We start from the raw sequence: 11,435 nt of genomic DNA on the forward strand, positions 1-11,435 counted from the left end.
GTAAAGGACTGAAAACTGAAAATAAAAAATTAACTTCTCCTTTAATGAACCGACTATAATATGTTCTGTCAAATGTCAAAAATATTAAGTCATAAGACAGGGGGAAATACACTCCATACCAAAATTATTTCGTTGTCAAAATCATAATTTTCCGTTTCAATTTTTAGAGTAATTAAGATTTTGGTGCATATGATTAATGTCAACTAAAGACCCTTGTAAGCCATTTGCTTGTAAAATTCAAGTGTGTCTTAGAGGTAATTGTACTGAAATAAGATTTTTTTATTACATAATTGATATATATTTTTTAGAGAACAAGTTTCAGGAAGACGCTTGCCGCATGATTATAGAAGATATGAGAACTTGCTGTAAAAAGTGGAAAGATAGAAGTTACGTTTGTGAGGGTATAGATACAAAAGAAAAATCAACAAAATGAGTGATATTAGGGCGAGGATCAGAGCTAAAGATCGTGGATTAATTTATAAATATCCGAGGGTGTTTGTTGTTACTGCCACTAGTATTGCGTTGTTATGTTTCTTTTCCAAACCGATCTACGATATTTTCTTTAATAAGGATATACCAAATATTGAAGAGCTCAGAAGAACTCATAAATCAAGATTTAGTAAAAACTAGAACATGGAATCTGTTCATTTAGCTCGACAACGTTATAGGAAGTATCCTCTTTTGTTATCAAAGTGTGGAAAAGACGCTGTACAATATGCAACATGTGTATTAAAAAAAGACAATGTTAATATGAATGATTGCAAAAAGGAATTTATGGACTTTAAAAACTGTTTACAAAAGGCGGCAGCATCTTTAAAAACTAGAATTTAGTCATAAAAAATGACAACATTATGGGAAAATTTTGTAAATATTGATTATAAAAAACATTTAGTTATATCTGTATTCATAAGAATACTATTGGTAAGTTATAGCATACACCATGATGAATTTTCAAAAGTAAAATACACAGATATCGATTATAAAGTTTTTACAGATGCTGCTAGACATTATTTAGATGGCAATTCTCCTTATGAAAGACATACTTATCGTTACAGTCCTTTAGTAGCAATACTTTTATCTCCTAATATTACACTTCACAACAGTTTTGGTAAATTGCTGTTTTGCTGTACTGATATTTTAGTGGCACTTTTAATTCGATCCATTGTAAAAAACACAGTAACAGAATATGATTCTTACAAACAGAAAAAGTCGAAAAAATCAATATTAGAAGAGAATAAATTTAAAAAATCAAATACGAAAACAAGGAAAAAACTTCGGCAGTCTAATAAACAATATTTAAATGTTACCTCAGCGGAACTAAAATCAAAGAATTCTATAGATTTAAAATGTGATATTGCTATGTTAGCTTGGTTGTATAATCCAATGACTATAGCAATTGGAACAAGAGGCAATTGCGATAGCCTAGCAGGTTTTCTAGTTCTTTTAACACTTTATTTTCTACAATGTAAACAGTACGCCTTTTTAGCTGGTATAGTACATGGCATATCAATTCACTTTAGACTTTATCCTATAATATACAGCTTAACATACTTTATGTATTTGAGTAAGTTCTCATTTTATACTTCAGAAGATCGTAGAAGACCTAAGGCATCGCAATTCGCTATTGATAACTCCTCGAATTTAAAAATGCTGAAAAACATTGAGAATACCGTTGCTAAAAATAAATTATCTCTGAATAGTATTAGAAAGGAAAGAAAAACAATATTTAGAAAAGAATATTTGTTTTATCTGATACCTAATTTGGATCAGTTTAAATTGATAACTGGTTGTCTCTTATCACTGTCATTTTTAACGCTGTATTTTTATTACTTATTTGGATACACTTTTTTAAAGGAAACATATTTGTACCATTTTATAAGAAAGGATCCAAAGCACAATTTTTCTTTATACTTTTATTTACAGTATTTAACTGCTTGGGTAAAGAATATTGGGTTATGGCAAAAAGCATTAATGTTATTACCCCAATTAGTGCTTATATCAGTTTTTTCAATTAGATATGGTCTGAACAGATTCACTTTGAATTTTTCTATACTTCTACAGACTATTGTTATGGTAATTTATAACAGCGTTCTGACGTCTCAATACTTTGTATGGATTATGGCAGTTCTGCCTCTTTGTTTGTGGCAAATAAGAATGACTAAACTGATGGGATTCGCACTTCTATGTGTGTGGTATATTGCTCAAGGTGTCTGGTTATTACCAGCTTATTTGTTGGAATTCCAAGGTCAAAATACTTTCTTGTATATCTGGTTACAAAGTGTATCATTTTTCTGTGCCAATATCGCTATATTAGGTAGACTCATTATGTACTTTATGCCCCTCAATGAAAAAGGGAATTAGGAATAGTTGTAATTATTGATAGTAATAAAAATATAAAACACTTCAATTTTTCATTTTAAAACAACTATTAATACCTTGTTTGTACTGTACACTTTTTTGTGGGAAATTTTCACATATTCAAGAAAAAAATATACAAAATCTTTCTTAATAAGATATGTGCTTATGTAACTATTAACGTGAGATATTGTACTTTTTGTTAATTTGAACCTTCTTTGACATTTTTTTAATAATTGATCCCAATGGGAACCTTACACACTTTTTGATAATTGGTACATCTCTAGACATAGTAGCAGTATATTGAAGAAAAAATTATAAGGAACAAGGATTTCTCACTTATTTCAAATATAAATGATATTAAACAAAAATCTTTCTTAATAAGATATATATAGGGAAAGTGCTTGTGTATCTATAAAATTTTTGCTCTAATTTATGTTTTCTAAGCAATTTTCTTATAAATGGAACCTTCCCTATCAGATTTTGCCAATGCGATACATAATCATCATTTTATGATTGGAATCCTCCTAGATTCTTTTTTCTCAATTGGAACGTTCCTAGATTTTTTTCTTGTGACTAGAACCTTCCCTACCATATTTTTCTCATAACTGGAGCCTTTCAAGATATTTATTTATAATTGGAATCCCCTAGATAGTAGTTTTCATAATTGGAACCTTCCTAGGCACTTTTTTTATAATTGGAACCTTTCTCTATTTTTTTTTCATAATGGAAACTTACCTACACACTTTTTGATAATTGGAAAATCCCTAGGCACACAAAGAGAATTAGGAATAGTTGTAATTATTACATAACACTTTTTCCATCAATCAATACACTAATTTTCTAATTGACAGCCTTTCTAGATACGGTTATTCACCATAGGTATCTTCTTAGGCATTTTGTTTATAATTGAAACTTCCTAGATATTTTTTCACAATTAAGACCTATTAAGACACTTATTTCACTATTAGAATCCTCCTAGATACTTTTTTTATGAATGATACCTTACAAAGCACATATTTTGTGATCAGTACTCCTATTCTTTTCAACTTAATTACAAAGTCTACGGTAGGAACCTTTCTACGCACTTTTTTATAATTAGAACATCCCTAATCATTTTCTCAATTATAACCTCCCAATTGGCAAATATAGGACTACAGAACCACCGTTAATAACGAAAAACTTGAAATTAAAATATTTCAAAAAAAATTAAAAACTTAAAAATAAAATTGGCATTAATAAAAAATAAAAATTGCACATCATTGATAACAAAACCAAACAAGCCTATATTGGGCATTAAATACCCAGATTCAGTGAAATTGAACTTAAAAAATTCAACTTTCATTGTTGGTTGGTGTTATTCTGGAACACTTTGAAATTAGATTTGAAACTCAAAAAATTAATAAGATATATCCTAATTACTCTAATAATTTTGTTACAGTTAATATCTGACTTATATAAGGAATGTTTAGGTAATTCTATATGACAATTGAAAAACAAAAACTATAGAAAAGTTTGATTTTTTTTTCAATTTTTACAATTACAATATATATTATGTATCAAGTTTTTAGTACATATTATAAAACGTGGGACTTCAATCATTTTTATGAACCTTTTATGGTAGTTCAAGACATGCTGAAACAAAAAATATATAATAAAATTATTGAAAAATAATTATAAACAATTTTTCATAAATCGTAATATGTTAACTTCAATTTTATAATTTATTTTATGTTTGTCACAACTTTAGCTGTTGTTTTGGTTAGGAGTGTGGTTCATAGACGACTATTTTAATTACTAATTGAAAAAAACTTGCTTTTTAAAACACTTATAAAAAATTATTTGATTACCTTTCAATTAAACTGGCTCTCATACTTGATGTAATATTGGATGGTGCAGCTTCATTAAATCTAAAGACAGACTCTATAACTGTGAGTTCTGTAGCTGTTGTATCCATACCAGCAAAGGCGCACCAATCGTTTACTACTAAACCAGCACCTACAACTTCACTTCCTCTATTTACTGTACCTGCCTAAAAAAAATGAGAAAATCCAGTACACAGTATATTCAATCTTCATGATAATATATGAAAAAATCATGAGAATATAATATTGAAGAAAAATTTTTATTTCATAATTTAAACTCATTTTTATTTCAAGAGAACATTGTGACAAGGTTCTGGTAACAAAGACACATTTAAGAGATTTACAAGACAAACTGTTCATAATTTTTATTAACAAATAAATTCAGACTGTCAATGATTGAAATCCTAAATACTTTTCTCACAATTGGAACATTCCTAGACACTTTTTTATAATTGGAATATTCCTAGACACTTTTTTATAATTGGAACATTCCTAGACACTTTTTTATACTTGGACAGTCACTAGGCACTTTTTTCATAATCAAAACCTTCCAAGACAATTATTTCATTATTAGAATCCTTCTAGCACATATTTTTGATCAGATTAATCTTACACTTTTTCACAATTGGAAACTTACTAGGAAGATTTTTATAATGGTTCCAAAGTACTTTTTTCATGATTGGAACCACTCAAAAACAATTATTTCATAATTAAAGCTCATTTTTATTTCAAAATAACATTGTGGTTCCCACAAGCACCATTCCTATCTCACTAGTGTGAATATATTGCCACTTTAAACAGTCAAAAAATTGAAATGAAATAGTAGTTATTTAAAAAATGGGTCGAACACAATAATGTTGAGTCGACTGCTCCATAGAGATATATCTTTATTATACGTCACTTACAAAATCTTGACTACAGCCATCAATCAATAAATTAAGAAAATTTCAAACAAAAAAATTAGTGAATATTAATATGGGTTTAGAGAATCACGTAACACAACTGATTAATTATTTACAGTACTGCTGTAGAGCTGAGCATAGTCATTAAAGAACCTAAAACAGTATTTAAGATGATGTCGGCATCATTACCATGGAATTACAATGAACAAAGTAGGTGGGAGAATCTCAAATAATAGAGAAATCAATTAAATATTAGGTAATGAAAACATTGTCTGATTCATTAAAATCCAAGGTTGTAATAGTTTGTCACATTCAAAGAACAAGTAACACTTGAGAGAATCATGAATGCCAAAATATTCAGCAGTAGAGGCACACCCCATGTCAGATGGACTGATCAAATTCACAATGCTTACAAACAATGGATGTGGAAGGAAGGGGAATGTTGGTGAAGAACAGAGCAGTCTGGAGGCAAATTGTCAAAGAAGCCAAGGCTCATAAAGAGCTGTAGCACCAATTGGTAAGGTAAGGTACAATTATATTGAAATAAAAGCCAATTACATTCAAAATATTGTCTATGATAATAATTAGTTTTAAATTGAAAACTTACCACTAATGGCACTTGCAATAATGATGACAATTCTTCTTGGTCAACTATACTGGTATTGGGATGTACTAAGCCCCCTTGATTACTAAGAACACAATATGAACCAACCAACACATTACTGGCAATTGTCTGTCTGAATACTTCAACTTTTAAGGTATCTGCTATTATTTCCTCTGTTTCCTGAAAAAAAGAAACATTAACTTGGAAATGAACTAAAATTAAAATTTTATTACCCATTGTCAGACTTACCCTGTCTAAATCTGGATGTACCAATGCAACATAATCGTTACATGTAATCACATTTCCCAAAGCCGATAATCTTTCTTCTACTCTTTGTACTTTCACTGAATCGGGAAGTGCGTTTCTAATGTGTTGAAGTTCCGTATCAAAAGTAGAATTTGGAACCAACAGACCATTTTTATTACCAACACACATTCTTCCAATAATTCTACAACCTGCTAGTGAAGCGTGTACCACAGGGATAGTTTCGCCCAACTCTCCTTCAAATGTACTGAAAATAAAGTAATAGTTGACAAACTTTTTATTTACCTTATTCTTTTTGTGATAATTCAATGCCAACAATATGTATTGCACAATGTTATCCTAGTGCTTACCTATAAAAATTTTCCGAACCACCTATTCCTACTAGGCAGTAAGCATTTGTAAGTTTTGCAAAAACACCTATTTCGTTATTATTTTCAAACTGTACGCGTAATGCCATTTTATAAATATGTAAACACAAAAATTTTTTAAAAATTATCCTTTTCCAAAAAATGCACGTTTAAACCACTAAAAGAAAAAGAAGAAGTATACCTCTAAATACAAATTGACGTTTGAATACCTTAACAATTAAAAAGCTACATAGTGTGTTAGTTAGCCCTTAAGTGAGAGATCATTTCAAATAAGAAGACTAGTCAGTTTATCATAAGTGTCAATCTCCATTAAACAAAATAAAAATGTTAGTTGTTTTCTTAATATAAGGAATTAAGCTAGCAAAATGGACAAATTAACTTTAATATCAGGAACACTTTTTATGGCAGCTGATGTATTTGCAATAGTTAGCTTGGCTATGCCAGACTGGATCATTACAGATGTTGGAGGTAGTACCAAAATTTAATTAACTTATTTCATATACTTAAAATTTAAATTTTAGGAGATACTAGATTGGGTTTAATGTGGACATGTATGACTCTGTATAATAGACCACAAGTATGTTTCACGCCAGACCTTCAACCGGAATGGTTATTAGCATTAGTGTGTATATTTGTTGGATGTATTTGTATAACCACTACCATTATTCTACTGGCTTCTTCACATTGGGATAGAAATGTAGTACCATATGCTAGATGGGTAGGATTTACAGCAAGTGAGTCTTGATACCAATTTTTCACCTTATTAACCATATGGTATGAAATTGTTTATAATAAATTTTTCAGTGGTATTATTTTGCTTGGCAGCAGTGATTTTCCCAATGGGCTTTCATGTAGATGAAATTGGAGGACAACCCTATCAACTACCTGGTAGTCATCAAGTTGGTATCTCATATATTCTTTTTATCTTATCTCTATGGATAACTGTCATTTCAGAGCTATTTGCAGGCAAAGTATGTCTGCCACATTTTTAGCATAAACATTTTATTCTTTCAATATTGATTATTGCTGGAACTTACTATTCGTATTTTTGGGGGAAAAAGATTCCATAATTCATAGGCATTACAGCTATATATGAATCCTTGGATTGTTCTGCTTTTTTTTAAATAGAGTGATCCACAAAATGCATGTCAAATTAAACACAGACATTGATTTTTTCGTTAGGAAAATTCAAATGTAGTTTAAAATATTTTTTTCAATATTGAGTGTGAAAAGGACTATTGTGTCTTTAAAATTCCAACATTGTATAAATCAAATATGACAATTTTTCAGGAAGCAAAAAAACTGCTTTTTATAGCTATCAATACATTTTTTTTGAAAATTTTTAAACATAGATTGGATTTAAGATTTTTGTCTGTTATCTTGAGGTGCATCTTTGGATTCTATATCAACTGACATTTAAAAATAAAAAAGGCATTTTTTGAATTTACGTGGTGTTAAAACTTGAGCCACAAAATATTATCTCTAACGTTTATTTAATAACAATTAGCAATTCTATAGGTTGTTTTGTTGACTTTGAGGCTAAAATGAAAAAAAACTCGCATATGCCCTAATGAGACTCCTCCAGTGAGAAGATCTCTTACACACTTCATTTTAGGTCTGTTAGCCAGTTTCTCTTCAGTTTTTGGTCATATCTTTCTTGCATCAATGGTTGGAGTAGGAGAATAACGTGTGATTCCAGCCTTTGGTAATGCATATGGCTTCTCTGTTGTATTGTTTCTTGTACTGTGGTAATTAGAAGGTCTTCATGTACCAGGGAGCATCAATAATTTAAAGACTGTCTTTAAACATATTTTTGGAGCTATGATAATTGAATGGTATTTATATGCAGCAAAACACCTTTTCAGTACCTTCTAATAGTGTATAATTTTCTTCCTTATGTACCTCTTTACTCTTTGCCAACATTGGCAATCACCATTCCTGAATTCTTGATTATACGCATGTTGCGATAATATTTCAAATGAATATATTTTTTCTATTTTGACAATTTTTTCGGAACTTATGTATCTTTCTAGCTATATAAGAAATATATTAGCGACAAATTCAACATTTTGCCAACAATTTTTTTAGATAAAAAACTTGAAATAGGTCGATTTTTAATTTTAAGTGTAAGTTTTAACAGTATTTGAACATGGTTTACTACCTAATGCCCATAGAGAAGAAAACAAAAAGTAATTACATTTATTTAGAGAATAATTTTAAAATAAACGAAGTGTAAAAATTCTCTCTAATTCGGTCTGGCGGCTTCTGTATATTTTGCAATTTTTCTGCTTTAGTTTTATGACTCCATTAAAAAAAATTAGTTATTAGATATGTATATCTAGGGGGTCACTCTATTATTCTTCGTATACCAATCCATGTCCAAGGAAAACAGTAGTTCAAATGCCATCAAACACATAATGGGGAAGTGCACAATCTTTTTATTAATGAACAAACTCAAGTACTAGCTGTTGGTTAAGGTCTGTATAATGTACAGATGCAAATTCAAATTTTCATTATTTCAATCAATGAAAGACCTATAACTATACCATGTGTATCAATTTTATACAATACTCATTAATAGCTTGGAGATTAACATATTACGTTATTATTTTCCCCCCCTTATTTTTAATTCAATGAAATCTTTATCTGTGATTATTCAAATTCTAATTGAGCTTTATTTTATGTAAATATTGTATTTTACGTTTTAGAATAAATGATTCTATGATTTATAAAAAATAATTACTCAGTATTATTTTATTAACCATTATAATCTAGTACAAATACCATAGGACATAACCGTTTTACGAGGAAATATCACAAGTAGGTAGAAGTGAATTGGAAAAAGACAACCAATTACTCCATTTGCATAGTGAAAAGTATTTTTATATAGTCGTTTCAGAAGTTGGAAAACAGAGATAAACCTCATAGAATGTGTGATATATGAAACATAAATTTAAATATTTTGATAAAAATTTAAAATTAGTTGAAACGTTAATTTTTCATTACTCTCTCAAAAATCTTCTTCCCCAATTTTTGTTATATATTCATCTCTCCATTTTATCAATCAACATCAATAGAGTTTAGGATGACAGTTTCCTTCTTTTAATTTTCTTTAAGAATCTTCCTTTTCAATTCCTATTTGTTAATAGTTTTGAAATATTCGTAAGCAAACTAAATACATTTTTCCATATTTATTTATACATAATTTTTGAAATTTTAGCTTAAAAATCGTTTCATTAAATTTTTTTTACATAATTTAAGACTGAATGAGCTACTGCATGTATTTACTTTTATATATATTTTTCAAATCGTGAATTATATTGGGAAACGAATGAAACAAAGGTAAAGAAAAAAATTGTATGTCATTAGTCATTACTGACAACATTGTTAACAATTCCATACACTATTTTATATTAAACACTTGAATATTAATATCAATTTAAAAAAAATGTATTGGATAATTTATTGATTGATTTAACTCTTCACTATAAAATCAGAAAAATTAATTTTTATATTTAAAATGTAAATTTCTTTTTTAAATGGAATGAAATTTATTTAAGAATAACCCTTGGGTTATGATGGTATCGTTTCTACATCATAATATAAACCAGAGTAGATTATTATCCAGGTTACCTGAAACATAAAAGCTTCATAAGAGACTGAAGAATTGTCCTCAAACTGACATTTTCCTCACCATGAAAACTTGCCACTTATCACACAAAAGTATTCGATCCATTAGTTATAAACATGACATACATTAAAAATACTTTCGTTATGTGCAAACGATTGCTAATCATCAATTAAAATTAGTACAAAGTCATTTTATTTATTAAATAATTCTTCTGAGATAGAAAAATACATAACAAATCATAATGTATCTAGGGATTCTTGGAAATTTTCAATTAGACAGGTAAATATGCTATTAACACATGTTTTAACTCTCATCAAAGTTGCTAAAAATATTGCCTATAAGTTGAAATAGCTATTTTAATATAGACTTTTATTGGTGTTTGATAAATACTAACTAGATTTTGATATGTGTATTTGCTATTGAAGCTCATACAGTAAAGGAAAAGTGTTTTAATGGATAAAACTCATAATAAAACAAGTACAAGTTAGTTCCCTAGGCTTATACTTTTTAAATGCATTTAGGGTGTACAAAAATAATTGTACTTACTAAAAAACCTGCAAAAGATGTCATAAAACCTTCCTTTGTTAATTCCCATGCACCTCCATATTCATCTTCATCAACATTTTGGAAATTACTAAAGTAAAGATATATTAAACCAGCATTGATGACAGCAAATCTAATAAAAACATTCAAATAAGGGTCTTCAAGTCATATTTTAAAATCATTGAATAATCTAGGTATAAACTTACAGCATAAGTCCTAAGAATCCTTTAAGTGCTATCAATCCCCAAATTATTCCTAATAGTATTCCTAAAGCTTGCCTAAACCAATAAATCACATCCAAAAATTCTTCCTAAAAACAAAAATTGAGTTCATTTAACTTCATTATAAGTTTCTAATATTTTTACCTTATCTGGCCATTCTGAATTCGAAGTAAATGCTCTAGACCACGCTGAGGGTAAATTGGACTTCGAAGTTCCATTTTTTTCGATTAATTTTGTTTTTGTATTCATTTTGTTTGATACATTCTACATATATGATAAATAACCTAAATTTCTGAATAGGAATTAAAGAATCGTGGATACCTAATAATGAAAAGTTGTCATAAAAATAATCTTCTTTTTTAATAAATTTAGCCAAACGTAAGCCACTAAGGGGAATATTCACCACGCTAAACACCTGTTGTAGAATACTAACACTCAAAATATTTTTAAGACCTAATGTTTAATATTTGGTTGTCAGATAAACATAAAACTATACCTATTCATTTAATGAGTAAGTAAAGCTAATAATCTCTATTGGGCTGATATTTAGGAAACGTAATCGGTTGAAAATATCTTTAGTGAGAACAAAGTACATACATATTCATACTTCATTATACATAGGTACGCATTATATTTTCCTCTGTGTAAAACATTTATTATTTCAGGTAAATTTTAATGGTCC

At 28.8% G+C, this 11,435-nt stretch overlaps 5 protein-coding genes across 6 annotated transcripts; 3 read left to right on the top strand and 2 right to left on the bottom strand.

The window, feature by feature from the left end:
* Nucleotides 1–633: 633 nt before the first annotated feature.
* On the top strand, nt 634–957 carry LOC130449965 (uncharacterized). The gene has a single exon (XM_056788089.1). It carries the CDS (start codon nt 634–636, stop codon nt 829–831), a length of 198 nt encoding a protein of 65 aa, XP_056644067.1. The 3' UTR covers nt 832–957.
* LOC130449962 (GPI mannosyltransferase 1) lies at nt 841–2,407 on the top strand. The gene has a single exon (XM_056788086.1). The coding sequence runs from the start codon at nt 841–843 to the stop codon at nt 2,359–2,361; it is 1,521 nt and encodes a 506-aa protein (XP_056644064.1). The 3' UTR covers nt 2,362–2,407.
* A 1,452-nt stretch (nt 2,408–3,859) lies between these two features.
* LOC130449963 (eukaryotic translation initiation factor 6) lies at nt 3,860–6,542 on the bottom strand. The gene is made up of 5 exons (XM_056788087.1): nt 6,341–6,542; nt 5,976–6,237; nt 5,730–5,906; nt 4,206–4,387; nt 3,860–3,990 (listed from the first exon to the last, which is right to left on the bottom strand). Exons 1-5 carry the CDS (start codon nt 6,445–6,447, stop codon nt 3,981–3,983), a joined length of 738 nt encoding a protein of 245 aa, XP_056644065.1. The 5' UTR covers nt 6,448–6,542; the 3' UTR covers nt 3,860–3,980.
* A 36-nt stretch (nt 6,543–6,578) lies between these two features.
* LOC130449964 (uncharacterized protein C16orf52 homolog A) lies at nt 6,579–9,094 on the top strand. The gene is made up of 3 exons (XM_056788088.1): nt 6,579–6,826; nt 6,880–7,092; nt 7,163–9,094. Exons 1-3 carry the CDS (start codon nt 6,724–6,726, stop codon nt 7,348–7,350), a joined length of 504 nt encoding a protein of 167 aa, XP_056644066.1. The 5' UTR covers nt 6,579–6,723; the 3' UTR covers nt 7,351–9,094.
* Nucleotides 9,095–9,534: 440 nt separating this feature from the next.
* On the bottom strand, nt 9,535–11,365 carry LOC130449966 (GEL complex subunit OPTI). Of its 2 annotated transcripts, none has more exons than XM_056788090.1 (4): nt 10,898–11,365; nt 10,739–10,842; nt 10,536–10,665; nt 9,535–9,991 (listed from the first exon to the last, which is right to left on the bottom strand). In XM_056788090.1, exons 1-4 carry the CDS (start codon nt 11,000–11,002, stop codon nt 9,932–9,934), a joined length of 399 nt encoding a protein of 132 aa, XP_056644068.1. In that variant the 5' UTR covers nt 11,003–11,365; the 3' UTR covers nt 9,535–9,931. The 2 variants fall into 2 exon arrangements, with proteins under 2 accessions (XP_056644068.1, XP_056644070.1); XM_056788092.1 differs by having other exon boundaries at nt 9,695–9,991; nt 10,536–10,623; nt 10,898–11,134.
* Between the last annotated feature and the right edge of the window lie 70 nt (nt 11,366–11,435).

Source organism: Diorhabda sublineata, chromosome 10 (genome assembly GCF_026230105.1).
Source record: "Diorhabda sublineata isolate icDioSubl1.1 chromosome 10, icDioSubl1.1, whole genome shotgun sequence".
In the NCBI taxonomy this organism is placed as follows: Eukaryota; Metazoa; Arthropoda; class Insecta; order Coleoptera; family Chrysomelidae; genus Diorhabda; species Diorhabda sublineata.

What these genes read in the sequence shown, in the direction of transcription:
- LOC130449965 (XM_056788089.1), top strand. Translation starts at nt 634, where the DNA reads ATGGAATCTGTTCATTTAGCTCGACAACGTTATAGGAAGTATCCTCTT.
- LOC130449962 (XM_056788086.1), top strand. Translation starts at nt 841, where the DNA reads ATGACAACATTATGGGAAAATTTTGTAAATATTGATTATAAAAAACAT.
- LOC130449963 (XM_056788087.1), bottom strand. Translation starts at nt 6,447, where the DNA reads ATGGCATTACGCGTACAGTTTGAAAATAATAACGAAATAGGTGTTTTT. An exon ending in GGTTCGGAAAATTTTTATAG is followed by an intron (nt 6,238 to 6,340) that starts GTAAGCACTAGG and finishes CTTTATTTTCAG; the next exon opens with TACATTTGAAGGAGAGTTGG. An exon ending in TACATCCAGATTTAGACAGG is followed by an intron (nt 5,907 to 5,975) that starts GTAAGTCTGACA and finishes TCTTTTTTTCAG; the next exon opens with GAAACAGAGGAAATAATAGC.
- LOC130449964 (XM_056788088.1), top strand. Translation starts at nt 6,724, where the DNA reads ATGGACAAATTAACTTTAATATCAGGAACACTTTTTATGGCAGCTGAT. An exon ending in GATCATTACAGATGTTGGAG is followed by an intron (nt 6,827 to 6,879) that starts GTAGTACCAAAA and finishes TTTAAATTTTAG; the next exon opens with GAGATACTAGATTGGGTTTA. An exon ending in ATGGGTAGGATTTACAGCAA is followed by an intron (nt 7,093 to 7,162) that starts GTGAGTCTTGAT and finishes TAAATTTTTCAG; the next exon opens with TGGTATTATTTTGCTTGGCA.
- LOC130449966 (XM_056788090.1), bottom strand. Translation starts at nt 11,002, where the DNA reads ATGAATACAAAAACAAAATTAATCGAAAAAAATGGAACTTCGAAGTCC. An exon ending in ATTCAGAATGGCCAGATAAG is followed by an intron (nt 10,843 to 10,897) that starts GTAAAAATATTA and finishes TTTTGTTTTTAG; the next exon opens with GAAGAATTTTTGGATGTGAT. An exon ending in CATCTTTTGCAGGTTTTTTA is followed by an intron (nt 9,992 to 10,535) that starts GTAAGTACAATT and finishes TTTATGTTTCAG; the next exon opens with GTAACCTGGATAATAATCTA.